At 38.8% G+C, this 27,617-nt stretch overlaps 2 protein-coding genes across 6 annotated transcripts in view; one reads left to right on the top strand and one right to left on the bottom strand.

Annotated features, from left to right (window-relative positions):
- The first annotated feature begins 54 nt into the window (after positions 1-54).
- LOC123875127 (neutral and basic amino acid transport protein rBAT) lies at positions 55-15,314 on the top strand. 2 transcript variants are annotated; one of them, XM_045920797.1, is made up of 12 exons: positions 55-401; positions 7,998-8,188; positions 8,857-9,032; positions 10,102-10,308; positions 10,692-10,851; positions 11,269-11,438; positions 11,788-11,984; positions 12,313-12,479; positions 12,946-13,059; positions 13,408-13,526; positions 14,107-14,238; positions 15,102-15,314. In XM_045920797.1, the coding sequence occupies exons 1-12, from the start codon at positions 302-304 to the stop codon at positions 15,199-15,201; spliced, it is 1,833 nt and encodes a 610-aa protein (XP_045776753.1). In that variant the 5' UTR covers positions 55-301; the 3' UTR covers positions 15,202-15,314. The 2 variants fall into 2 exon arrangements, with proteins under 2 accessions (XP_045776753.1, XP_045776754.1); XM_045920798.1 differs by lacking the exon at positions 55-401 and adding an exon at positions 6,214-6,344.
- Positions 15,315-17,361: 2,047 nt separating this feature from the next.
- The window catches only part of LOC123875129 (zinc finger C2HC domain-containing protein 1C), a 30,185-nt gene continuing 19,929 nt past the window's right edge, over positions 17,362-27,617 (bottom strand). Inside the window, exons 2-11 of one of the 4 annotated variants that reach the window (XM_045920801.1) lie at positions 23,255-23,413; positions 22,465-22,680; positions 22,102-22,185; positions 21,266-21,429; positions 20,453-20,549; positions 20,067-20,117; positions 19,834-19,857; positions 19,277-19,474; positions 18,617-18,779; positions 17,362-18,065 (exon numbers count right to left, since the gene is read on the bottom strand). In XM_045920801.1, coding sequence (XP_045776757.1) covers positions 17,902-18,065; positions 18,617-18,779; positions 19,277-19,474; positions 19,834-19,857; positions 20,067-20,117; positions 20,453-20,549; positions 21,266-21,429; positions 22,102-22,185; positions 22,465-22,680; positions 23,255-23,413 — 1,320 coding nt within the window. In that variant the 3' untranslated portion in view covers positions 17,362-17,901. The remainder of the gene's footprint in view (positions 18,066-18,616; positions 18,780-19,276; positions 19,475-19,833; positions 19,858-20,066; positions 20,118-20,452; positions 20,550-21,265; positions 21,430-22,101; positions 22,186-22,464; positions 22,681-23,254; positions 23,414-27,617) is intronic. The other 3 variants (XM_045920802.1, XM_045920803.1, XM_045920804.1) reach the window with 3 other exon arrangements.

Below are 27,617 nucleotides of genomic sequence, written 5' to 3'. Positions count from 1 at the left end.
TTTCATTATTAATAAAATATATACTGATTCTATAGGACGGTACTAAGGAAAAGAAACGTTCCATTCGTTCATATTTATTCTGAACGCATTTTTTCGCACTCTCATTGATTTCCTGGGCGGGCGTGGCTTAATTCATTCATCCTTTTGCGACATTTTCATTCATTCACTATCAATCCATTTTTTCATCGCACTCGTTGTGCATTGTGAAAGTAGAAGTGATTCAAGTGGTTATAATTATATTGATTGAATGCTGGGAGAGAGCTTTCTTCTTGCGAAACCGGTTTGAGAAAAGTAATTCATCATGTCAGAGCCGCGGAAAAATCATCTCACCATAGATGGAGGACAGGTTAAGGAGGACGAGCACGTCGCCTCCTACAAAGCCATACCAGAGACTGATACAGGTAATTTGATGACACATATTTAAACTCTTTTGTTATATTAACAGTTTTATTTATTATGTCCTTACCATTTGAATTACAGCGAGAAATTTAAGTACAGTTCAATAACCTTGGGAACTTTCATCATGTCTGGTGAAAATGACCCAGAATATTTCATGACGAGTGCATTTCTTTGTTTTAACTTAGTATAGGACTATAGGTAGGTAGTTCACTCTGGTGTATATGTATGTAGATAAAGTTTAAAAAAATCATTATCAGCTGATCCTTGACATTTTGAGTCTTGAACGTCACTTATTTGTACTAACCGAACAATTTATGATGTCCTACTTTAAAGATAGTTTTTTTCTTCTCAACAATTATTTAGTATGTTTATTCCTGTATTTTAACGCATTTTAGATGTATCAAGAATTTTTGTGTTATTGAATGTGACAAAAATCGGAAATAAATTACTTTTCGATTAAAATATTATATGTCATTGACAATTATAAATGGTCGGGTTATAAAGCGCTTTCATTGGATAAATCGTTCAGCCTAACAGCGCCATTTTGTTCTGAGATTGCTGACTGATGCAATGAGGGAAATTTTTGCATTTTGTTGTTTTACATAAATTAGCAGTTGTTAAATAGTGAATTATTTAAAAAGACTAATATAGAATATTTATTTAGTCTATTTAAAAAGTTTCAAATATTGTTCAAAACAGTTTTTTTATATGTGTTTATGATGCCCATGAATGGAGCACAAGTAAGTGCAGGAAGTTCATAATATTTATATGGCAATTGAGAACTTGCCCTGAACATAGCTCTTATTATTCAATTGATAAGTCCATTGTCATATTATTATCATCTGGAACACACCCAATGTGGAGAAGTTTAGAAATAATCATGACTGGAGGTTTTGTTTACAGCTCATGAAATAGAATGTATTGATCCTGATTCAGAGTACATGCAGATGAGTCAAACAGAAATCATGGACACACCTGATGATTCTGATGATCATTGGGATCATGAAAGTACAGCCAGCATGCTCGCTTTATATTTAGACAATATTGATAAGTTCAGAAATCCAAAAATGAGGAAAAAAAATGTTTGGGTGGAAATAGGGAATGCAGTAGGCAAAGGGCCTGACAGCTGTGACAAAAAGTTCAGAAATCTCAAGCAGACATACATAAGATTGTTGAGGAAGAAGAATAAGAGTGGTGTGACCACATTTAAGTGGCCATTCTTTGATATATTTGAGGAAATATACAGCGTAGATGGCAAGTATCAAACAGAGATTCAGCAGAAAATAAGAGAAGAAACCAGCGATAGGATTAAGTCACTAATAAATATGAGTACCACTAAATTAGAAGAGAGTCCTGAAAATGGAGAAACTTCAAATGGACAGACAGATGAAGTTAAAAGAAGGTTGTTAAGAAAAAGAAACGCAGAGTTTAGAAAGGTTACATTAGAAATGAGGGATCGACAGAGAGTGGTTGAAGAGAAGTTAGATAGACTTATAAATACTGTGGAAGAATCAAATAGTATCCAAAGAGAAAGGAATAGATTGTTTCAGCAGTTCCTTGACAATTTCAGACCAAACCATTGATTTTGTAATAATTTTAATCTAAGGATGTGAGAGTCTAAGGTGTGTGTGTGTGGCTTTAATATTGAATTTTCTTTGCTGATTAAAAAAATGTGATACTCTTACTATGTGCATTTTGACAACTTTCTAGGAGACTTTCTTTTTTTTGACTAGTTTACTAGATGATGCCAGGGACTTGGATTTAGGTTTTTAAAAACCTGTAGAGATGGCCTGATTGTAAGAGTAACAACAAAGTTAGATTCTGTGTAAATGCTGTTTTGCTTCTGGTAATTTTCTTAAATACCCATGTAACTATTAATTTTAGTTTTGCATACTCAAATTAAATATTACAACAATATACAATTTTTAATAAGTATAGAATAGGAATACCTGAACAAAAGAAATAAATTAATTTGTAAGTAATTAAAAAATTGATTGATGATCTACAAAGTTCCTAACTTGCACCTAATTATGAGTCTTAAAAATTATGTAGTATTTTGTTTCAATTCAAAAAGATAACCAACTGTTCAATGTAAAGTATTTTTGTATGTACAAAGTGAATTATTATTAAATTAATTGAAAACTGAGCAATGTATTTTTTATTTTATTTAAATTCTGATGTCTCCTTACATAGTTTCTAGAATATGTCTGCAAAATTTCATGGACTTTGGTTGCTTAATATTCAAATGAAATTGGAACTACGATTGTATGAAACGAGTGACGGAGAGAGCCCTCTTAAACGTTTCCGTCTGTTTATTTATTTATTTAATAATAATATCTCAGCATGCTTACAGTGAAACCAAAACGCATACTGAGTCAGACGTTACAATACATTTATATTTTGCTAAATTCGGAGATACTAATGCTAAAAATATCTAATTTTTGGTGCTGAGCAATCAGATCGTTGAGTAAGGTAAGCGCTCGTAAGGTTGGCGCATTTTGGGCAAAAATTGTCCTCGTTGTTGCCAGATGAAAAAAGGGCAGGCGTCTGCACGAACGAACAGCCCTATCCGGCGCCCTCACCTCCAATGCACATCTACACAGGGTATCAGGGTTATCAACCTTGTTCCGGAGTTGCCCCTCCCCGCCGAAGTCTTCTCTCCGGCCATCCAAGCTCGCTCCAGAAGCCGAGTACACCGCTCACTCTCCCCTTGTTAAGTTCAAGTTTGTGGTACGCATTAATAAAAAAAGTTTCCTGATGGGAAAGAATTCAGGGATTCTCTGTGACCTTCGCAAACAGGCAACTGCTGCCTGATTTCTATTTTAACCGACTTCCAAAAAAGGAGAAGGTTCTCAATTCGTCGGAATCATTTATTTATTTAGTATCTAACTAGTGAATTACACTAGCGGCACGCTATGATGGCCGGTTTGACACATTACAATAGTGATGTGGAATGTCAATTTATTCTCGAACAAAAAACAATTAAGTTTTGTTTTTGTACCTGATTAAATAGGTTTAATAAAACAAAAATGTATATGTTTATTTAATTTATTTGAACGAACTGAATATTTGAACGAAAATGAATATACATACTTTATATGCACACAAGAAACATATGAATACAAAAGATACCAAAAAAGGTGCCACAAAAGGCCATAATTAATCAGATTCGTCCATACTACTATTTTCACTGTCGTCACTGCTATCATCACATACATTAATAATTATATGTTCGTTTTCTATAATATTATCTATTTTCACATCTCTTTCATAATCTTCCCTTATTAATTTAACAGTTCTATTCACAACCTTTTCCCAGTCTCCTTTAGTCACATGTTCACAAGCTTCTTCTAATAATTTTAGCATTTTTTTTGTGGTAAATGGGGGTTCTGTATTGTGTCTTGCAGCATATCCCTTAATTTGAGCCCACACCAACTCAATCGCATTATACTCACAATGGTAAGGCGGTAACCGTATAACTCTGTGCCCATGTTCTAATGCTATTTCGTCAATGACGTATCGGATCTTGGTTGGTTTGTTTTCTTTTAAAAGACGTACTAATTCCGCTTTTAACATATTCATGTTTGCATCTACGCCATTTTTACGAAGCCATGCGACGATATCAGCTTTCTTTTGGGATTGGGCAGGTGGCTTGTCAATTTGCATCGAGTGGTATGGGGCGTTGTCCATAATTATAATAGATGGTTCAGGGAGGCTACACAACATTGAGGTAAACCATTCAGTAAACTTTTCTCCATTCATGTCTTCATGATAGTCTCCAGTGGTTTTTGACGCAAAAGCCATGAGAGAACCTTCGACAAACCCGTTGATGGTTCCGGCGTGACAAATTATAAGTCGCGATCCTTTTCCTACAGGAACTTTGGAAGTAGATGCTGCTGTGTCATCGTTCCAAGAACGGCCTACAGTATGGTTAGCATTAAGCCATGTTTCATCCAAGAACACAACATTTTGCCAATTTTTGATTTCTTTCACTTGCCGTAAAAAAGTATACCTTGCCATCGCTATATCAAATCTTTCCATCAATATTTTGCGTTTGTTACATTTTTTGTATCGAAATCCAATGGTCTTCAAAATCTTCGTTAAAGAACTTTCCCCACCGAAGAATAATCCAGCTTCCTTCAGTGAATGCACCAACTTTTTTCTTGTTGGATACTCCTTCTGTAAATAGTAGCCGTAAACATGTCTTCGGATAGCATCGGCATCAAAGCTATCGATGCCTACGACTGGTTTTGCTCGTTTTCTCTTTTTTGGTGTGTGAAGTTTATTTTCTTCTGTGCCAGTCTCGCCATATTTTTTTTTAGTTATCCTTCTAACAGTTCGTTGTCCAATATTAAGCGCATCAGCTACGCGTTCAACCACTGACGTTATAGGTAAAATTGGCCCTCCATTTTGAGCTTCACGATCGAAATAGTTACGAAGGCGTATTACGAACTCACGTGTCTGACTATTTAGAACAGTTCTCTGCGTACGTTCGGTCATATCGACGAAATCCACAACAAAGGGCTTGAACAGAGTCCAAATTAACGAGCAAGGGTCAACAGTAATGCAGTATCAATATTTGAAATCCAAAGCCAGGTCAAAACTATATCACAATCGCATTGCACTGACAGTTTATACTTTTCGAAGCAACGTCAATTCGAAACTGCTTTGTTTTGCATTGAGCATTGACGCGAGTTTGCCGGAGGTAGTAGTTGTGCTAGCCAGCGATCCTATGTGACGATCGTATTAGATTCCATTTTTAAAAATTTATTGATATTTTTTTGCGATTTCAGAGGTTTGTCCACATAGTGAAAATTGTTCATATTCACAAGTACATTCACCCCTTAAATGGTGCAAACTGATTTTTCTACACTTGTATACATTTAAGAAATCAATTTAATAAATAAATTTTGAGTCCTAAACCTAAAACTACATTCGATAAAATTTATGAATCTCTGCACATCACTATCGTCAATAAAGTAATACAATTATTTCCTTCAAAGTCGTTATCAATTAATACGGAACTTCATGAGCGGACAAACGTCAAACCGGCCATCATAGCGTGCCGCTAGTTTATTGGCTTCTCAGTCTGTAGTATAAAGTTATAATAGGTACCCTACTACAAGATGTGGCTATAGAGGAGGAGGAGATGTGGCGTGGCGTCTCTTTCAAAGAGAATGAAATACCTATGAAAAAGTCCATGCTGCTTCTGTAGGCACCTACATAATCGCGGCTCGCAGATGAAACCTAAAAAAGTTTAGCATTGATTGGATTGGAATGCAGTCCCTGCTCACGCGAGCATCAGACTGCAGCATTCTCCCCGGCTTCCTGGAAATTCATTTTTGTGCCCGTTAGGAGAGCTCGTTTTTAGGGTTCATTTCGCAAATGTAAACATTTTACTCTTATACCTATTTGTGACAATTGCCAGTAGATTTTAAATTCTCTTATTTATTCTATACTGTCTAATTTAGAGGCCGTGGGCAATTTTGAAGTTTTTGAAAAAGTTGAAGTAGGTAGTATAGGTATACCTATGTTCGGCATAAGTTTGAATATTGCAAACTAAATTTCCCAGTTGCCGCGACGAAACGGCTTTTAATTATAGTTTGCCAGATCTTTTCAGTTTGGAATCTTGCAGGTACCTAACTTATAAGAAAATTCGATGGAGTAAAGGGCATTCATTCCCATTTATACAAGAATAAAACCGACTATTGTTAGGTATAGCCATTATTACGTAGTTTGTCTATAATTACCATTCAAGTAAAATAAACGCGAACACTTCTCGTTAGTTAATATTATTAGCGACCTACGGAACCTAAATTCTCTTCATCGGATCACATGTGACCGTGCGTAATCATCTTTTTGTTCCGCTGAAGTTCCACGGCCAATAACTCAGTAGTCAGTATTCTCTGGTAACTCGTCGTGTGCAAACGTTTCCCGCAACCTGTGTAAGTTAATCTGATTATATACCTACATATATATAAATGTTCTTCGGGTGTGTAAGGGTTTTGTGTACATAATCGATACCCTGATCGAGTGGCGACCCTGATATACGGCTTTGTTGGTTGTGCGAGGAGGTAATTTCTCCCTCACTCCTTAAAACTGAGTTATTAAGAATCTTCTACACACGTTACCTGAATAGAACTGGCAGTGGGCAGGTCAAGTCTATCGCTGAACCGAAGGGCGTTGGGGCAAACACGTTCTGGAGTAGAGACCGCGTCTCGGTAAGTGCTAGTGGGTGGATGAGGAAGGCGGAGGGCCGTGTCTTAGAGGAAAATAGCCGACAGAAGACCACCTGGCCGAAGAAGAATATCGTGGCTCAAGAATTTACTCCAATGCAACGGTACAGGAAGAGTCGGATCTCTTTTCCGTGCGTGCAAGGTGCAAATAGCCCTAATGGTTGCCAACCTCTAATAGGAGATTGTACTTCAAGAAGAAGAAGAAGTTGGCCTTAAAGCTGTTTTTAGTTTATTTATTGACGCACGAAGTTGCTTCAAAATTTGGCGAATGTTTCAAGCATCGTAACTTAAATTCGTAAATTTCTTTAATGAGTACTTATACTTAATTAATTTTACAATAATTTATTGTTCATTGTGGTCGGGCATAGATATAATAGAGAGATAAATCGATATAGGTACCCACATTTGGAACTTCGCCGCAGTTGGGAAAAGGCTCTTATGTAGAAGTGAACTCACTTATACTTTTAACATCAATCAAACGACTACTGCAGAAAATAGGTTAACAACAATTACTTAGTTAATTGCGATCATCACTGTTTGTCTTCTACAGTTTAAGTATATTTGTAGTTATATATTTTTTAATTGTTATTTGTAAGTAAGCCAACGGTATTAAGATTAAGTTTAATTTAAGTCAAGGTTACTCAAATTGTTTATCTTCTGATGGTAATTACAAAAAATAAAAACGTTTTCATGTAGGAATACTACCTGCCTACCTACAGCGTCTATGGCACGACAAAATAATCCATAGACACTACTGCAAGAGCGCGGCACCTACGCGTGCTTCCGCATTGAGACCGCCTTCATAATGTTTCTTATATTAACACTTCAAAGAGCCACTTTTTCAACGTTGCCCTAGCGCTGTGGTTACGCATTCCGTTTATTTTACTGTGCGTCCACACACTGGCCTACTCGCGCAATTAATCGCGACGCGCCGCACTAGGTCGCTTGCCTTTGCAACACGATGGACGTTGAAACTGCGCGCTATTGCATGCATACTTACCGACAAAATAGGAAGCGATGGGCATGAACGAGGGACATGCGAGTAACGCGGCCACACTACGTCTCTGCCTCCGTTCCTCGCTTCTACCCATGCCACACGGGCAGCGTGTAGACGGGGGGGGGGGGGGGGGGGGAGTTAGACGTAAATACCGAACATACCTACGTAATTTTTTATTTAATTTATACCAAACTAGCCTTCGTCAGCGTAACCCGAATTTTTTCGTGGATTTTAGCTATCCATAAAGTTATCAATTAGTAAAAGAAATTTAGAAATTTGAAGATTCCCAGGTTATCTACATCCAAACTTTACCTCTTTAGTGTAGAAGAAGTGATAAATAACAATGGTCTATATTTTGTGTTTAGATTTCCGGACATCCAAGACAAGTCTGCACAAGTCGAAGGAGAAGTTATCATCCGACGGCGCAGAAGAGAAACTCCTGCAAAAGGAAGAAGAGGCCAAGATTGTCACCCGTGTCGATATGGTGGACGCCAAGTATGCTGTCGGCGACCACAGGAATGGGGACGCTAAGATTGAGCTCGATGCTAATAAGCGGGTAAGTCTCTTATGAATATATAGGACCTGACCTTCAGATCCTGGTGTAGGAGGGATTTATCTTAAGGTCCATCTGCCTCTTATCCCAACAAATACACGAAATTAATGACACAAAAATGGGAATTTGGACATTTGAACGCTTTCTGCTGGCATGTCGAAATTGATAGTATTGTATACGTTTAAACTATCGTGAGTGATATAAATTAGAAATGTATAAGATGTATAAGCAAAGCCCACGTATTTCGTCGCAGTATGCCTATCTAGATGGATAGAGGTGACGCTCAGCAGTTTATAACGTGTGGATAAACCCATGAGTAAGGAGCCTGGATGGGTCTAACTGGAAACTAGTCGGGCATACTTCGACGAAATACGTGAACTTTTTGCCGGTTTTTACTATTTTAATTAATATAATTTATTCTTGCCTGTGCCGTGTTTTGGCTGAGATGTATAGAGTGCACTTTGCTTAGACTTAAAACACTGTTAAAACGAAACAGCGCTATACCGCTGGCATAAATCTGTCTCGTTTTGATTGAAACTTAAGTCTGAGCAAACTCAAAGTGCGCTCTATAGATTTCAACCTAAGACTACTCCCAAATTGATACGTGTAATTTATTAGTCAGTACAAGTTAAAAATTGTAGTTAGTACTAGTTAGAAATTCTCTTTAACAGCAGTTTACTGGGCTCACGAAGGAGGAGCTGATGAAGTACGCAGAGGATCCGTTCTGGTCGCGCCTGCGTTGGTGTATGTTCGTGCTGTTCTGGGCGCTGTGGCTGTGCATGCTGGCCGGCGCCATCATCATCATAGTGCAAGCTCCCAAGTGCGCCCCGCCGCCGCCGCGCACCTGGTATGTATAGAGTTACACGTCAATGGCACACGGCCCTCCAAAAAACTCTGCTGGCTTAGATTGAGATCTATAAAGCGCACTTTGACTTTGCTTAGACTTTAGTCACTGTTAAAACGAGACAACGTTATACCGCTGACATTAATCCGTCTCATTTTATCTGAAACTTCAGTCTAAGAAAATTCAATGTGCGCTCTATGGATTTCAACTTCAGTTTCAGACACCTTTAGACAGAACAGCTATAGAGCATACTTTGACTTTGCTCAGACTTAAGTATCAGTTAAAACGAGACAGATTTATGTCAGCGATGTAACGCTGTCTCATTTATTTATTTTAAACATCTTTATTGCTTAACTAGCTGTGCCCGCGACTTCGTTCGCGTGGAATAGTGACTTTTCGCGCTTTATATAGCCACGGACGCTCAGGCGCGAGGCGCCGTGATTCTTTAAATTGACATAACTTTTTTATTTATGAACCGATTGACATGAAATAAACACTAAATCCTAAGTGAAGCTTACTACAATATATTAGTGAAAACCGTATCTAAATCGAATAAGCCGTTTCTGAGATTAGCGTGCACAAACACACAGACAAACAGACAAAAAAAAATTAATTACAATTTCGGGTTTGGCATCGATATAATAACAACCCCTGCTACTTTTTTTTTATATATTTCCATTGTACAGACACCACTTTTCTACAATTTTATTATATGTATAGATACTATGACAAAGAATAAAAATACAGGATACGCTTAAAAACAAAAAGTGATCTTATCACTACAGTGATCTCTTCTAGGCAACCCATTTTTAATTAAGAACTTATAGAACTGTAACATGGGGAGTTCTCGTTTTTCGAAATCATGAACTTTGGACTCAAATCCAGTACAGTTTTAGGCTGTTTTGCTTGGAAATGAGTTTAGATTTGTATCCAGTGGGTGAAAAACTCTAAGCTTAAGAAAAAAATATTCTCATGTTGAACAGGTACAAAAAAAAAATAGTCTAAACTCTAAATAAACAAAGCGCTGATACAAATTCTCACCTATTTCATTAGTTATTGTCCTTCAAATCAGGTATGAAAAGGGACCATTAGTGGACATGTCCACTGTGGAAGATTACACCGAAGTAGAGAAAGATCTCCCGCTGCTGCAGAAGGCGAAGGTTTTGGGTATCTTCGCCTACTCCTGCAAGAACACCTACGACGTTTTGAATGAGTCGCCACCAACCTGTCTCGAGCAATTCAAGCAGTTTGCGGCTAAGGCGAAGACTTTCGGTGTTCAGTAAGTGGAAAATCACTTTTCATATTATAATTATGCAAAATTTTGTTTATTTGTCCTTCAGTCATGAGGTGTTTCGCTTAATTTCATAGTTTACGTAGTCGCACGAATTGGTATTCTACCAGCATATGTTTTGGCCTTGTTTTTGCCGAAGAACTTTTTGACTTGGTTCCTCCTTGCTGTTAATATCGAATCGTAAGGCATCGTCAAAGTCTACACTGTCCGTAGTCGCAATTCCAAGGGCAACCAAGGACCAATTACAATCCTACCTGGATTTTAATTGGTTCTTGGTTTTCCTTGGACAAGTGGTTGTTTTGGATTTGGAATACCCACAAACAAATTAACATCTTTCAATTTATCATTTTATCTATTTTATTTTATTTTAGAGTGATCGTCGATCTGACAGCCAACTTCGTTTCGAAGAGCCACACCTGGTTCCAGCAGAGTGAGAACAAGTCCAGCAATTTCAGCGACTACTTCATCTGGGCCTCGAGTAACGAGTTCAACCCTGATGTGCCCGGCGAACGCAAACCTCCCAACAACTGGGTAACATTATGTTATAATAGATGATGCCCGCGACTTTGCATGAATTCAGTTTTTTCGGAAATCCCAAAGGATCTCTTCGATTTTTTGGGATAAAAAGTAGCCTATATCCATTCAGGGATGCTAGCTATCGTTTTAACAAATTTCGTCAAAATCTGTTAAATGCATGGGCTGTGAAACGCTGTCAGACACTGTTTCACATTTACAAGAATTTTGATGGTAACTGCAAATAATACAGTCAAACTTGACTTGATTAACGATGTTTTGACGGAAAAATATGAGTTGTATTTTTGACGTAAAAGTGATCTAAAATCCAAACCTGGCTCCACGCAGTTTTCCTACCCCTAGAGCGTTATTAAATAAGCTACGCCAGAAGGACTGCGCTAGAACTCTGAGGAGAAATTAGTTGGATTTCCTCAGGTGTCAACTTTGGACGCGCCCGCATGGACTCTGAGCGAGAAGCGCCAAGAATTCTACTTGCATCAGTTCGGAGAAGATCAGCCTGATCTCAACTTTAGCAAGCGCGAGGTGGTACTGCTATTTGACGACGTTATCAAGACATGGATGCAAGCTGGCGCTGCTGGGATCAGGTGAGCTATTTATTACCATTTTTAATACTCACTCGATTTAATCTAATATCATCGCGTTATGCATACATACGGTGCGATCATGCCCTTGAACTACAATTTATTCTGCCGCCTTCTGCTGGTCGGTACAATCCCTACCCAATTTCGCCTGTCACCCTACGGGATTGGTCTGTCTACACATATCCATCAACCAACTGTACGAAGTATTATTTTTGGTTTGGTCGAGTATTGTGTCAGATTGAGTTGTAACACACCTCAACAAATTAATTTGGTTGTGCTTTTATATTTTGAAACCATGATTTTATTGTTTCATGATATACTAATACATATATTGTTTATTTCGTTCGCCTAGGCTTCACCACGCCCGCGAGTTGCTAGTAAACAGCTCTTTCCCGGATGAGCTGCCGCTGACCGGGCACGGCAGCGTGCCGGGCGCCGTGCACACGCAGCACGCGTACTGGCAGCACCGCGCCACGCGCGACCAGGCCGCTCTAGACGGGCTGCTGGCTCACTGGGCGCAACAAGTGGCCACACACGCAACCGTCACTGGTCAGTAAAGCAGTAAATAGTTCGTTTCCGGAGGAACTGCCGCTCACCAGGCATGTCAGCGTGCCGGGTGACATGCACACGCAGCACGCGTACTGACAGCATCGTACCACGCGCTACACGGACTGCTGGCTAACTGGGCGCAACAAGTGTCCTTACACACCACGGTCACTGGTCAGTAGAGATTAGAGGAATCCCCACACACACACGGAGTTGCAACGCCGGAACCTCTATATATAACCTTGGTTACTAGGACCTGGTTTTTTGCTACAACTAGCTAAAAGTTCTCCTACCGCGAAGAAGTTGTACTTCATAAATAACTTGTTCACAGATGGAACGGTGTTCACGACATTTGAAGAGAGTCGTCCGGAGCTGTTCATGTCGAAACTCAACACCACCGCGCTGCGCCCGCCGTCCGCTGCCCCACTAGTGCTGCAGGACCCTGCTCAAGCGGAGATGCTCCTCGAGGACCGAGTGAAGCGCTGGCCGGCAATGCAGGTATACCTACTTGTGGCTAGTGTAGTATAACATTACAGAAACTAAAAGTGATGTAAATTTTTTTAGGAACACCGCCAAAGGTAGTTGGTTCCAAAATCTGATGTAAGTGGAAGGAATTATGTGGTATTTTTTATTCCCAAGAAGCTAAATATAAGGGTATTTAGTTTAGGATCCTTGAATATCGAATCCTTGAATATGAAATTAACATTTTCAAGAATACCGTTCTTGACTCACTTTTTGAGTTACTAGGACACTAAAACTACGTCATTAGCAAATGCTGATGACGTTTTTTTTAGTGTCTTCCGCTAATTCAATAAAGGAGATTGAATCTTTAAAGGTTATGTGTATTAGAGTGGTCGAAAATCGAAATATATCAGGCACCCAGGTGGATATGAGTAGTATGTCGAGTGCCTCTTTAAAAAGTTGAGAGGAATTCGTGAATTGTATAACAAAGATTGGGTTGCAGCTTCTGGCTGAGGATGGAACAGACGAAGAGCTGGCGGCGTTCGCGATGCTGTTGCCGGCGGCCCCCGTGTTACAGCCGCAACAAATTAGGAGCAAAGACAACGAGACCAGTGTTGTAAGTATATTTTCATTAGTAGCATAATAATAACTATACCCTCTAATCAAAGTAAGGTCACAACCTATTATGGTTCAATTTTTGATGATAGTGCCCAAGTTTTACGTTTTCACTTCTGTCGGCTGTCACCACTGATGGTCAATTTTTTTGAAATGAAAAAATATAATATTTCCATTTCTACTTCTAATATGAATGTCTAAACAAATGACAAAATAAATAAATAGGAAGTTTTCAGAAGTCTTTTTTGTTGGCGATCAAAATTTGCCTTAAAATCGGATGAACTTGAATAAACTTTGTTGATCCTTGCTATAGAAACCTATATGAAATGTGCCTTATTGTTTTATACAGAGCGAGATTCTCTCTCACGTGGTGGCGCTCCGTGAGGACTCGAGCATTCAACATGGTTTGTATGCGATAAAGGCAGTTCCCGTGCACAACTCGACGGACACCATGCTCGCTTGCGCCAGGTTAGTACATCATCATCATCTCATCAACGGCCCACTACTGAGTACAAGCCCTCTCAGAACGAGAAGGGTTTAGGCCACCACGCTGACACGTTTGTGAGTACTATGAACGTACCACCTCTTGTTAACCGGCCTGTATCTAGTACATTCCATTAGTACCTTATATTTACTAAAAACCTCCTCCGTTCTATCTTTCTGGGAATACCTTTGTATTCCGATTGAAAGATGGCTGTCATTAGGCAGTTTCTAGTTTTTCTACCTTTCCTATTCGTCCTATCCTTGTTTTTATAATAGCACGCAATATTTCAGCGTATGCATCCCACCGTTATTATAGGGTATAATTAAGATTTGTAGGTGTTATTGGTTCCCTTTTTCCTTGAGGCATCGTCTGCAGTTCTGCACCTTAGACGCCAATTCCACGGGCGAGGGAACTGCAACGAGTCCGACCTACTATCGTCGGCAGTAGTATCACCCTGTGGGCATTAGTCTGTAAGGGTTATATCGAATTTGGTGTCACGGCGAGACTTCGCCGCGATTCTCTCGTCCGTGGAGATGGCGCCTGAAGGTTGATGTAATGTTGCAGATGGAAGTCAGGCCACACGGGCTACGTATCGGTGTACAACGGCGGCGCGGACGAGGCGCGCGCCGACCTGTCCGCGCTCAGCTCGCTGCCGGACGACCTCACCATCTACCGCGTGTCGCCCTCCAACCTCAAGTCAGTACTCATTACACTTATTTTTTTGAAGCTTGGAGTGGCCCAGAACAGAGCGCGCAACGCAACCGCAACAAAACACGTTTCAGAGACCGTGATACGCAATCATTCTGTGATGCAATTCTTTTAGAATAGGTTTGTGCTGTTTATTGATTTTGCAAAAGCGCGCCATTAACAGGGCTCTCTCCGTCACTCGTTTCATACAATCGTAGTTCCAATTTCATTTGAATATTAAGCAACCAAAGTCCATGAAATTTTGCAGACATATTCTAGAAACTAATATCTGTGTCTGTGGTGTTTTAGATTTTTCTAAAAATATGTAGTTTTAAAATTACAGGGGCTCAAAGATTTGTATGAAAATTTTTAAGAACGCGTAACTTTGAAACCGAATATTTTAACAGAAATATGGAAAACCACAGACATAGATATTAGTTTCTAGAATATGTCTGCATTTCATGGACTTTGGTTGCTTAATATTCAAATGAAATTGGAACTACGATTGTATGAAACGAGTGACGGAGAGAGCCCTCTTAAGATGAAAGTAGTTTATATAGATACCGCTAGACGGTATCAATGCCACTAATCAGTGATGCGTTTCAAACGCATCTCAAACTAGTTTCTAGTTTCGATATGTGGTTTCATACATGACAATATAGGCAGGGGAAGTAGAGTGAAGAAACTCTCGGTTTTGAACCTAAATCGACATTTGTCAAATATTAGGCTAGGGGTGACGTGAAATCAAAGACATCTAGTCGTTTTATGCCTGCCTAGCGTCAAATGTAGGTAAGATTTTGTCGCTTATCCTTCGGCTAAAAATTAATCCTCGCTACTATTTGTTTTTAAAAATTTGCCAATCTTTGTTCCAGTTATACCACCAACTCGGTCGCAAAAAGCAACAACGTGACGGTGGCACCCAAGTCCTCCGTCATCCTCTCCTACGTGCCCAAGCAGGGCACAGAGCAGTAGTGTGGAGTTACTCGCTTGTGAGCTTCGACTGCCATGTAATGTGGTTGTTAGTAATGTTTTATTTGCATTTACTTTTGTAACTTTCAATGACAAATATATTGCATCGCTGAATAGTTCTGTTGTTTAATTTTAAACTGATAACATCGCAATGAAAAGGCGCTTGTTTCTCAGAACTTTTAAAGAATCCCAAAACAAATAGTCAGGCTTTAAATCTAGCGAGTGTACATTGACATTGACTTTACTCAGAATTAAATAGACAATATTTTGTGTATTAGTAGGCTCTCCACTTTATACATCTACGACTAGTTTTGCCGCACTATCGAGAAAGAGTGAACAATCAATGATTGTAAATGTGAAACCATACAATTTTTGACAAATGGCGTAATCCACATATCTATATTAAAATAGATATAATACTATTTATTTCGCCCGTTAGTTTTATGCAATCAGTAATCACACTTCACACTAATATTATAAAGGCGAAAGTTTGTGTGTATGTTTGTTGCTCTTTCACGGACGGATTTGGCTGAAATTTAGAATGGAGATAGATTATACCCTGCCCGGCTAGCATGGGCAGTAGATAAAAATTATATCCCCGATTATATCTACTGATTTCTATGATATCAGTGGATATAATCGGGGGATATAATTTTTATCTACTGCCCATGCTAGCCGGGCTGGAATTAACACAGACTACTTTTATCCCGGAAAATTAGAGTTCCTACGGGATTTTTTAAAAACTTATATCCACGCAAGCAAAGTCGCGGGCATCGGCTAGTTTTGCAATGAAACAAAATAGTAATAAAAAATCAGTATATTATTAAAAAATGTCATAACGTTCTGCAGTGTTAACATTTTTAAAAGCATAATATTTTGTACAAATATCGATATTAGTCGTCTAGTACGTAGGTACTTTTAAAGGTTTGACTTGTTGCACAAATAGTACATGTTATAATAAGTATTCAGAATAAGGCTTATTTTTACTAGGTATTTTTGTCTTCGCACATTATAGACTTGTTAGCAGATGTTGGTGTGATACAATAATATTCTGTAAACCTAATTTCCAAACCAGACAAAAGTTTGGTTTTGCTTGTCTGCAAATGTGACTCGCTCTTACAACATATTAACAGAAAACAAATTCCTTGGAGCATAGATTATTTCGAAAGTATTATAAATTATTTATATTAAATAGTAACTATTGACATAAATTTCGTAAGGATAGAAACGGCACGGAAAAAAATATGTTTTAAACAGAATACAAGTTTGTTCTTAAAACACTGTTTAGACGTGAACGTACCAGCCCTTATTACCCGGCATACATTAGGTCTAGTGTTATTAGGGCACCTGTTTTAAAAGCGGAAAAGATTTAAGAATTATTAAGTACCTATCAGTTGTTAGGTAATATTTCATAGGCACTTTTCGAAATGCTGTATCATTAGATTACATTGCTTTCTCTTTTATCAAGTTTTTCAATCATCGGGTTTGACCGTTCTTACTTTAGACAAGGTTGCTTAAGCTGCCGTCCTATATTTATAATGTTAAAAACGTGGGAATTTTCAAAAACGAATGTTTCTAAAAATAATACTACTTAGGAGTTACATTTTAATTTGGTTTCTCAGCAAATTTTTTTTGAAACACTTTTCCTAAGTTCCCATTTTTTGGCGATAACTCTTAAAATATATTTTTTTCTGTTAACGGGTTTTTAGGACGGCAGTAAGTGTACAATCAGTTAAAAATATCGATTGATGTGCTTTTTAGAAAACGAAACTTGTGTTTTTCTATGTGACTTTCATTCGAAAAAAAATCATTCGTAATTTAATGGCCAAAGTTCATCGGTATTTTGGTCCAGCGGGGGCAGCCTCAAATCTCCCAAGCTTTGGCAGATGTATCTGTAGTCTTGTATAAAATGGAAAAGCGTCCAAGTAGTGTAACAGAAAATAATGGTGAAAAACACTTGAAGTAAAATACTTGCTGGCGCTAACATTTTGAACCAGGATATTAAAATTATCGCTTTTGCCTGAAGGCTTGAAAACTTGAAAGTATGAAGTTTGAAGATGTCACAAGAATAAACAGCGAAAATGTCGTGGAAACAAATTAAACGTTCAAAACTCAAAACAGGACCGTTTGAAAAAAAAAAAGCTTTAAATATAGAATATTATAGATGTTTCCATTTTCAGTTTTGCACGTTTGGACTTATGATGTCGTAGAAGCATTTCACCAGGTAGAATAGAGCAAAAGTGAAAATTATTTGGACTAAAGTGTCGCAAAAGATATTTGGCGACGTTGTAATAAATTGTGTCGATATATTTGTGGCTGGTTTGTCCATTAGATTACTTGGAGCCGTACTCCTACTTTTGATAAGGGAATTTTTCATTGAGAAATGCCGCATGTTATTAAAATGCCTGTTAAATGAGTATATAGGGAACTGAAGGATAAAAGTACTATAAAACAATAGTAGAACGATATGAATTTACTTTGATTACCGATAATTTTGATAGAGTAGTTTTGATAGAGAAGTTAAGATTAGTCAACATTTTAACATATGTGTTAGCAGAAATAAAATAACCTTAGGAGTATAATTTATGAGTCACTAGCCAAGTTCTCTTCTACTGTTTTCTTAATCCTCTGTCGAGGGATCCCACGTCGTTGTGTGTAGTTATGACCTCTGTAAGGTCTGCTCAGGTCTGATGATGTATGCAGTTATTTCCTTTTGGCGGGTTGCTTGGGCTTATTGAACTGGAAGCTGGCACACTTGGGGATGTGTCGCTCGGCTGCGGATTGGTTGAAGCGTCGCTTGCAGTGAGGACACTGCACGTAGTCGCGGTTCTCTGAAGGAGGCGGTGGTGGGAGGTCGCTGAGTTTACCTGGAATACATTAGATGGGTTCAAAGCTGATAGAAGCAGGCGTCATATTATGGAAGCTCATGATATAATTGCAAAGTGATTTTACACTTTGCATTCTTGTATTGAGGTGTCTGCAGTACCCACAGTGCATACACACACTAACAAACAAAATTACTATGAGTACATAGTAATTTTGTTTACTATGAGTACATAGTAATTTTGTTTGTGTGCGTATGTGTCTGTGTATGCGCGTGTGCATATAGATACGTGTGTTTCCGAGTGTGCGTGCGTGCGTATGCGTGTTTGTGTATGGGTGCATGTGTATGCGAGTGTATGTGAGATAGTTGCTTACACATAATAACTGCTACGTTCAGGTAACTTACAAGTACCTAACAAGATTGAGAACTAAGGCGTTGGTCACAAAAAAAAACTGAGTTAGCTAAGCAGCCGCCACTGCGTAATGCGTTGTCGCATTCCGCCTACGATTCTGTGGTACCTATTCCAAATAGTGCGCGTACCCCACTTTGACAAAATGGCTTGTGCTATGTAATGATTAGGTACGTAATACTAACCTCCCGCTTCGAGATGAGCCTTCACTTGCTTGGCTGCGCGGATAGCTTGAATGAACTCCTCGTGTTTCTGCCTCCAGTTACTGTTCAGAGATTTCTGTTGCACTTTTGTCGTAGATGGAGTGCCCTTACGTAGCTTATTGATAAACGGCTCCGCTTCTGTGCCCTGATATGAGAACAATTAATTTTCATAAGCAGATGCAGGCGTTTAAGGATAGGTTTTCAGTTGCTGAAAAAAAAACCCGCCAAGTGCGAGTCATACTCGCGCACCGAGGGTCCCGTACTCGGGTATTTTTCAGACATTTTGCACGATATATCAAAAACTGTTGTGCATAAAAATAAATAAAAATCTGTTTTAGAATGTACAGGTATCTAAAATATGATACACACATGATGATGATGGTATAGTTCTTAATTTAAATTGAAAATACTAATTTTATTATTGGTTCATGAACACATTTTTTTTTTGTGATGAAACCACAAATTCACGGTTTTCGGATTTTTTCCTTTACTTGTGCTATAAAGACCTGCCTAATTTCATGATTCTAGGTCAACGGGAAGTACCTACCCTATAGGTTTTCTTGACAGACAGACAACAAAGTGATCCTATAAGGGTTCCGTTTCTCCATTTGAGGTACGGAACCTTTAAAGTGCAGTACTCACGGCCAGGCGGTGCTTCAGTACGTCGAAGGGCTTGCGCTTCTTGGCGTGCGTCTTGCGGCAGATCTCCTGGTGCTTGGGCAGGCGGTCGGGCGCGAAGTGTCGGCCGCACACCGGGCAGCCTCCCTCGCTCGGGACGGCGCTCTTGCTGGCTGACGGGGCTGCACGGGGTTTGTTTGAAGCGCTTAGCGGCTGTGAGTTCTGAAATAGAACACTTTTAAATTTACTTTTTTTTTAATTCTAGATGGATCAAGTTTGGCGACAAAATTGCCTGACAAATTGATGGTCTAGGTTCGGATGCATTTTAAAACGATCCTAGATTAATACTGCTCATTACAGTGGTAAAAAGATAGTAAAATAAATAATGTTTAGGTATTATCGAGATTTCGGAATTTATCGTGTTTAGCCCCATCGTTTCCAATAAAGTCAAAAGTTACTTAAGACTCATAGTCCTCATAAAGTCACTTGAAGTAACTTAAAACTTAAAAAAAAAACAAATTACGTACATTACGTAATAGATAGGATACTTAATGAGCAATCAATAAAAAAAAAATGTTTACCGTGGCTGTGTTGTTTCTAAGTACCTGCAATAAAAAAAACATTTTTAAACTGATGCTAAAGTCTTAACATTATTATAAGAGCCATAAATATATAGGTAGCTATTTGAATTTTGGAAAATTCCATAAGAACATGCTCTCGTTTATTTTAGGGTACCTATTCCAGCGCTACATTCATGTCTTTGGGATATTCTGTGTATTGAGTCAATAGGGGAAAGTAACAAAGAAACACTTACTGGAGCTCGCTGCATGACCCCCTTGGGCTTACTGCTCTCCCGCGCCGGTACCTAACCAATATACCCGCTTCATTAGAATTTCGCAAACAAGCATCACTTATAACTAAAAAATAAACCTAATATAATTTTTAAGACATCACTACAATTTTATTATCAAAGGTGACAATTTGATGACATTGAATCATCATTGAATTTGCGTGGTCTTTGAATTTGGAAACGTCAATATTTTTTTTTCAGCTTGTAAAGTATAATAGGTAATTATTAAATCCTTTTTCATGAAGTTATATCAAATCAATGGTCATTTATGGGTTATTCTAATGTTCTATGACTAGACTATGGGAATCTTTGTTTTCTTGAAAAACAAATTTTCTATAGTATCTACATACCTTATTTTCGCTGACAACTCTTCTTGGTGGAGCGGCCGGTACTGCTGCAGGTTTACTTTTCACTGGACTTTTAGGTCTCTGTGCAGCAACTGGACTTCTGGAAACCATACCTTGATTCTAACATGCACTTAATATACCTAGTATCTAAGTCTAGTTATACCTATATAGTAGGCGATAGATTGAAATGGCAACCGAGATGAGGACGCCCCGCATACTCGCTGCAGTGCGGGTTTGCGGGGCGCCCCACCCCGGTTACCATCTCTTAACCTGTCGCGCACTATAGCAGGTAGGTATTTAGTTACGGATAACAAAATTTTCTTCGGATCTAAACCTAAGTATAACAAGTCTTAATTTTCTGGTCACGGGATGGTAATTAAAAGCAGTGATAACCTAGGGGTTAAAACGTCGGAGAGTCGGGGCTGGATTCCGAGCACGCACCTCTAATTGCCCAGATTGGTTCGTCAGTCAAACCTACGCTTCCCGCGCAGTAGGAAAGTAACCTATTAGTGTTCGATCGAACCTTCGGCTTCAGTGGCTTCAGCCAAAATAGGCTGAAGTGTAGGCCGAAGTAGGTTTCTAGCAAGCGCATAGGGCGGGTGTCGAAGTGTTATTACTCATTAGTACTTATGGTATGTTCAACAAAACAACAGTCACCACAGATTAAAAAAAACAATACTTTATTCACTTTTAGGCAATCTTGAACTGAATTTCTTTAGCTTCGTTCAGAAATCTATCTTCGGCCATTTAGTACCGTCCAGCTAGTCGATTGTCCCCCAGAGGTCTTTTTACCTAACGCTAACTGTAATGTCTCACCTTCTCGGTGGCCTTTTGACTTCGACGACGGGTTCAGGAGATCGCGGCGAGGGCGTAGGTGCGAGCGCCTCAGGGAATGTCTCATTTTCTATCATTTCGTTGTTTTCATTATCTACGTGATCCCTTTCGTCTACTGTTGGAATTATCTCACCGTTGCTCTGTGGCTGAGGAAAGTAATAATTTTACTTATACAATAAAATTACGACCGATTGAATAAAAAAAGCGATTTACTTATACAATAAAATATTACGACCGATTGAATAAAAAAAGCGATTTACTTAATTAATACGTGTAAAATAAGGACGAAATGAAGAGTTTCCACGGAATTTTTAAAGCCCTAAATCTACGTGGATGAAGTTGCGAACATCATCTATTTGGTACAGAGATGCATGCTGCATCCTGGAAACAAGGACATAAGCTTCTTTTTATTCCGGAAAATGAAAGTTCCCTGGGGTTTAAAAACCTGTCAAAATCTTCCACGCACCCGGATGAAGTAACAAATAAATATTAGGAAGACTGAACCTTTATATTTAACTAGATACCTATAAGTAATGCCCGCGACTTCGAGCGCGTGGATTTAGATTTCCTGAAAATCCCGTGCAAACACTGATTTTCCGGGCCTATATCCGACCTCGGGATGCAAACATCTTTGCACCATCGGTTAAACTAGCAAACGGATAGGCAGACACTTTCTACTTAGACTTTCACATAATACCTAATATTACAATCAATTGTATCTATTAGTTACGAGTAAGGTTATATCAGGCTTAACTGCATTGCTAACCTGCCACTTATTAGTTGCTGCTAAGTTAACAGACGACGTTTAGTTGTCTTACCATAATTTTCTGTGTATTCAAGTCCGTTTCGTGATTGTGGTTAAGGTCACCGGAACCATTTACCATATTGTCTATTTTCTGGACCTGAGGAAAAGAAAAAATCATGATGATGCATAATTATGTATTCTCCTTATTTGAACAAAGACAAACGTTTTGAGCACTCCCACAACAACGCCTCTTACGCCTGACGCGGACGTGGAGATAAGGTTCTCGACCCTAAAATCCATATTTTCATATACTTATTTAATTGGTTGGGCAGCAAAGTGGAAAAAAGTTTGCAAATTTTGCTGGAGTGTAAGAATTTAGGAATAAGAAAATGAGGATGTATGAGGATTTGTGGCCTTTAAAAAAGCTTGCATTTACCTGAGTAGTACTTTGTTTCTTAACACTATGAGTGCTGAAATTCGTGTGTGTTTTGGCAGTCTTTTTCTCCACCGAGGTCTTACTGGTCGAGGAAACTTTGGTGTAGCCATTTGGCAAGGTTTTCCGTGGCGGAGTACGCTCTGTGTTTTGAATGGGTTGGAGCGGGTAGCTTTTATCGATGCCTTTTGTACGCCTTTCTTCGAACATTTGTCGCACCTGAAAATGAATGGGAAAACATTTTGAATCAATTTAGTATTCTCTAGAACTTTCACATTTCGGTGATAGCAATGACGATTACTGATAAGATAAGATACTATAATAAAAAAAAACTACGAAAAATAAATAAAAAATCCTATATTTTTAAAGTTCACAATATATTGCAAATAAAACAACTGACTGACGCTAGAGTTCATCGACCGTTGCGTAAATAGGTCACTCGAATTCAATGCTACGTCGTAGGTGGGGCATTGACCCACGCATTGCATGCTATACAATGCGGGTTTGAAAAATACTAAATCACTAAAGCAACAAGATAAGACAAATGGTTATTGGCATTGGATTGTGGTATAATAATAACCCCTAAGTTTTGGCTAGACTTCTGGGTACACTCTGTTTAATTCTGTGGTCTTAAGAAAAAGGGGCATATAAGTCAGGTACGCGGCTACTGTTCTGTTTCGCCGGTATGGACCAAAGAATGACATAATGTATTTGTATGGATGGAGATGGAGTGCACGCCACTGCTTAGTGGATAGTAAGCTACGTGCAACATTAGGGACTATTCAATTTGTACCTTTCCCGGGTGGTGCGTGACGGGTGCTTGCGGCGGAGTGGCCGCCACGCCATTGCTGGGCGAGTGTCGGACGCGGTCGAGTGCCCTCGCCTGTTGCGCTTCGTACAGCGAAGCGATTTTCAACTCACGCTCCTGAAGTTGCTTTTGTTGGAAGCGTGCCTGTTGACAAAAAAAAATCTCTAATGTATTGATGTAGGCAGGTACCACACATAACAGAGGTGTCTCCCGTCTCTAATCCACCACAATCTTCAATATCTAGTAGATGATGCCCACGACTTCGTCCGCGTGGATTTCGTTTTTTTAAATCTCGTAGGAACTCTTTGATTTTCCGGCATAAAAAGTTGTCTATGCCAGTTTCCGGGCTGCAAGCTACCTCTGTACCCATATAAATCGGTTAAACTTCGGGATTCTTAAAGGCTCATTCTTTAAGAATCCCGTGGAAACTGATTTTCCGAGATAAAAAGTAGCTTATGCCCTTCCCCGGGATGTAAGCTAACGCTGTGCCGCTGTAACGTTGTAACGCTGTATCGTCAAAATCGGTTAAACTGTTGGGCCGTGAAAAGCTAGCAGACAGGCAGACAGACAGACAGACAGACACACTTCCGCGTTTATAATATTAGTATGGATTTGAATAGGTAGGTAAGGTACTCGAGAGGAAGATCAGGATTATGTTGACTTAGTCTGTATAGAGCGCCCTACAAAGTCCGAATAAAGTTCATGAAGCTATTTAAAATAAGAATATTAGCAGGTAGGTACATAATACTTATACGAAATCAAATTTAGAATACATAAAACATACCTAGTTATGACCACGGCTACGACCTTAATATTCGCAAAATGATAGGTAATACCTAAATGTAGAAAACAAGAGGGTGGGAGGTCGGCGCCCACGCATCGCTGCGCTCGACAACCTGCCAGTCCGCCACTTTATTGTTGTAGTTTACGAGTATATTGAGCACCGGCTACCGCTTCCGTAAGATATTGCGAAGGTCAGTCTTTAGAAAATCAATCAATTTTAAAGGTTTGCTATCTACGTACATGACGGAGAAACTGACGGACATATCAACGTAAATACCTACTAAACATTAGGTAAAGTAAGGGCTGGAACTAGAAACTTGAGATCTTGCATGTAGCTAGTATCTCCACGTAACGTAAGAAAGAAGAAGTTAAGTGAATTGGATAAAATTAAAAATGTAGGTGATTTTTTTCTCTAGGAATCCAATGCCCAATAGGTATCCAATGTAGACAAGGAGTGAGGCCTGATTGATTTTTCGAAATTCCCACGGGATAGGGAATAAAGAGGACTTATATACACCTATCTATATGTCGTGCGTACCCGCGGGCGGTAGGTACAATTGACATGACAACGCTCACTGAAAATTTTATTGTAATCGATGTGGCCATCGGAATTGATTAGCGTATTCACTCAAACGGTCGCAATTCTCTTCAATTAACGGAGCAAGTGAGTATGTACCTACCTAAGCCGCATATCGGTGGCAGCGTTTGTTCTTTATAAAATCAGGATTTGTTACATTATATGGTACCTATATCAGCTGTAGCGGTGATAGCTTAGTGGTTAGGATGTCGGCCTTCTTTTCGAGAGGTCGGGGGTTCGATCCCGGGCACGCACAATTGGCACATGTAAATTTTTCGAAGTAGGTTCTAGATAAGTATGTGCGTTTTAAGCAATTTAATATCATTGTTTAACAGTGAAGGAAACATCGTGAAGAAACCTGCACACTTGCGGGTTCTGCATAATGTTCTCCAAGGCGTGTGAAGTCTGCCAATTCGCACTGGGCCAGCGTGGCAGACATGGAATATACTACCAACGTGGCCTAAGCATTCTGAGAGGAGACCCGTGCTCAGTAGTGGGCCGTCGATGAGTGATATAATCAAAAAAACTATCTCTATCTAAACCTAGATCTTGTTTGATGGTGGTGGTTTCTGTGATGGTTACCATCTGACCTTGCATATAGTTATAAGGGAAAAATTATTTTAATCTGTATGCGCTACAAATTGCAGTGATCTGAGGGCAATCGCTCCATATAAAACTAACTAGGTACTTAGGTACCGACTAGCCTTTCAAATGTAGATTAGAATAAATAGTAGACCTTGATTTAATAATGATAAAACATAGGTCGGAAAGCTCACTTGTGTAGATCTGTATAAAAAATACTACAAGACGTGTTATCGCCAATAATATGAGAATTAAAAAAAAAGTTGATTCAATAGTTTTAAAATTTTCCCACGTGTTTTTAGGGATAACTTAAAAACTACCTACATTTTCCAGTTAATCGCTTTTACGAGATACCTATAGCTTAGTATAGGACGCTTATTAGATTTAGTAATGTCAAGATGTGACTTGTGGGCTCTTCCTTGTACCTATATGAATTGCCATGCTAACGTGGTGGACGAAAACTAGATTGGCAGCATTGATGTATGAGGAGGATTTGGCGGCATGACTTATTTTTTACATGACTGGCCTGATGAGGACTGAGAGGCTGAGGAATGAAAAAAGGAGTTGAGGAGAGTTCTCGGGACAGTTCAGGCTAGAGGAGAGATAATGATGAAAAGTTTATCGTACCAAGTGAACTATTGAGGTCTTGAGTAGGTAGGTACTTTGCATCAGTGACAAATCACGATTCACGATTATTTATCTAAGCGAACACAATTAACATGTAGAGTGGCATTCTTGTTACTGTTAGACACTCATTTCAATGATCCTGATGCCGGTTAGTTAGTATTGAACAACGTAGGTTTAATGGGTACTAAATACATACATTTAGTGTTCAGGTACATCATGAATATAAGACGTCGGGTCCGGGAACGCTTAGAATCCTTGAAGCTTCTGAGAGCTCGTAGGTAAACAACAAATAAATGCATTTTTTTTCTTTCTTTTCTTTAATTTTGGGGAGGTGCTCGAGTAAAAGCTGAGAGTTCTACTAGAAGGTTATTACCTAAAGAGCTAAAATTCACCTGTTGCCAATCTAAAATATAGTTCTGTGCCTTCTGTTCTGAGTTCTGCGCTGATGTCCAGATTTTAATTCATTTTCTTTTTTTTAAACTTTCTTATTTTTTTTTCTAATCAGGTCTACTCTGTAGGTTTAAAAAGTATTGGGGGTTACGTGAAAAAATCATTTTGTAATGGATTGTACTGTATTTTGAATGATCGACTACAATTTCCAAATTTTTATTTCCGTCAGTTTTTGGGCAAATTTTTCTGGAGCTGACTGCAATGAGCGATCAACGCTAGGTAGGCAGTACGCTTTACAACAAAAATTCTTGATTAAGTATACGGGAAAAAAGAATATCGAATCAAGTCGTAGTCAACAGCTAGTTCTGAACGTTATGGAAATAAGTACCTATTTAAATACTGAAGTGTTTTTTAAATAAGTATAAACAGATCTTAGTCTTAGAGCTAGTTTTATGGTATCAGCCATTAACGATAATTTAGATATCTTTAGTCCAAGGCAAACGTCTAATGGCGGAGGAGCTCTCGAAAAATGACCATACAAGGCACATAATATACAGTGTTTATGACTCATTGGCAGTTATCGACCTTAGCTCGTGATAGGGAACATCACGCTTTGCTGTATAATGTTTGAGCTTCACTGCGATTTTTGCCTAGTCGGAAATTTAAAATTTGAAACCAGTTTTTAGCTTAGTTTAGTGGGCAGACAAAAAGGCGGCTCTCATGATATTTAAATTTAAACAGAATTTATTAGCATCTATAAACTAAAAAGCTTAAGTAATTATATCATTTACATAGGATCATCTTTAAAATTGTCCCATAATGATCACGAAGAATCTTCGTAGGATCAATACCATAGATATGGGATCGATACAGTAGCTCATGATCGAAGCGTGATTTCAAAATGACTAATAATAGAAAATCAGAAGGAAAATATCTGCTCTCCAAAACTAGATTTCAAAATATGCAAATTTATGACGTAGGTACGCTACCGGTAGAAATACCATCAAGATTATGGTTGGGGTATCAAGTACAACAGGGGCTCATTCTAGTCAGGAACTAGGCAACCAATTTTACAATTTTTGCTAGTTAGTAGCTGCTGCAAAATATAAAAAATAGTCTAAGTAGGTAGGTAGGTACAGGTACTAGGTACTAGGTATGTATTTTATTATTTTTAAACACAATGCCAGGTAAACTTATCCAGACGACCTTACTTAGCGAATGCAATATGATACAGTAAAATTTGATCTTATTCCAAAGGTGACAAAACAAAAGGTTTTTTACAATCTCGTTTCGCATTCTCCATATACGGTGCTGAGTCAGAACTCGCAAGGCAGGCGTGTGATGTAACAGTCAGCGCTGACTAAGTTAGCGTGCCGTCTTTATTGTTAC

The sequence above is a fragment of the Maniola jurtina genome, chromosome 19 (assembly GCF_905333055.1).
Source record: "Maniola jurtina chromosome 19, ilManJurt1.1, whole genome shotgun sequence".
Classification (NCBI taxonomy): Eukaryota; Metazoa; Arthropoda; class Insecta; order Lepidoptera; family Nymphalidae; genus Maniola; species Maniola jurtina.
The sequence above is the reverse complement of the archived record's forward strand: the minus strand, read 5'-3'. Positions and strand labels throughout refer to the sequence as shown.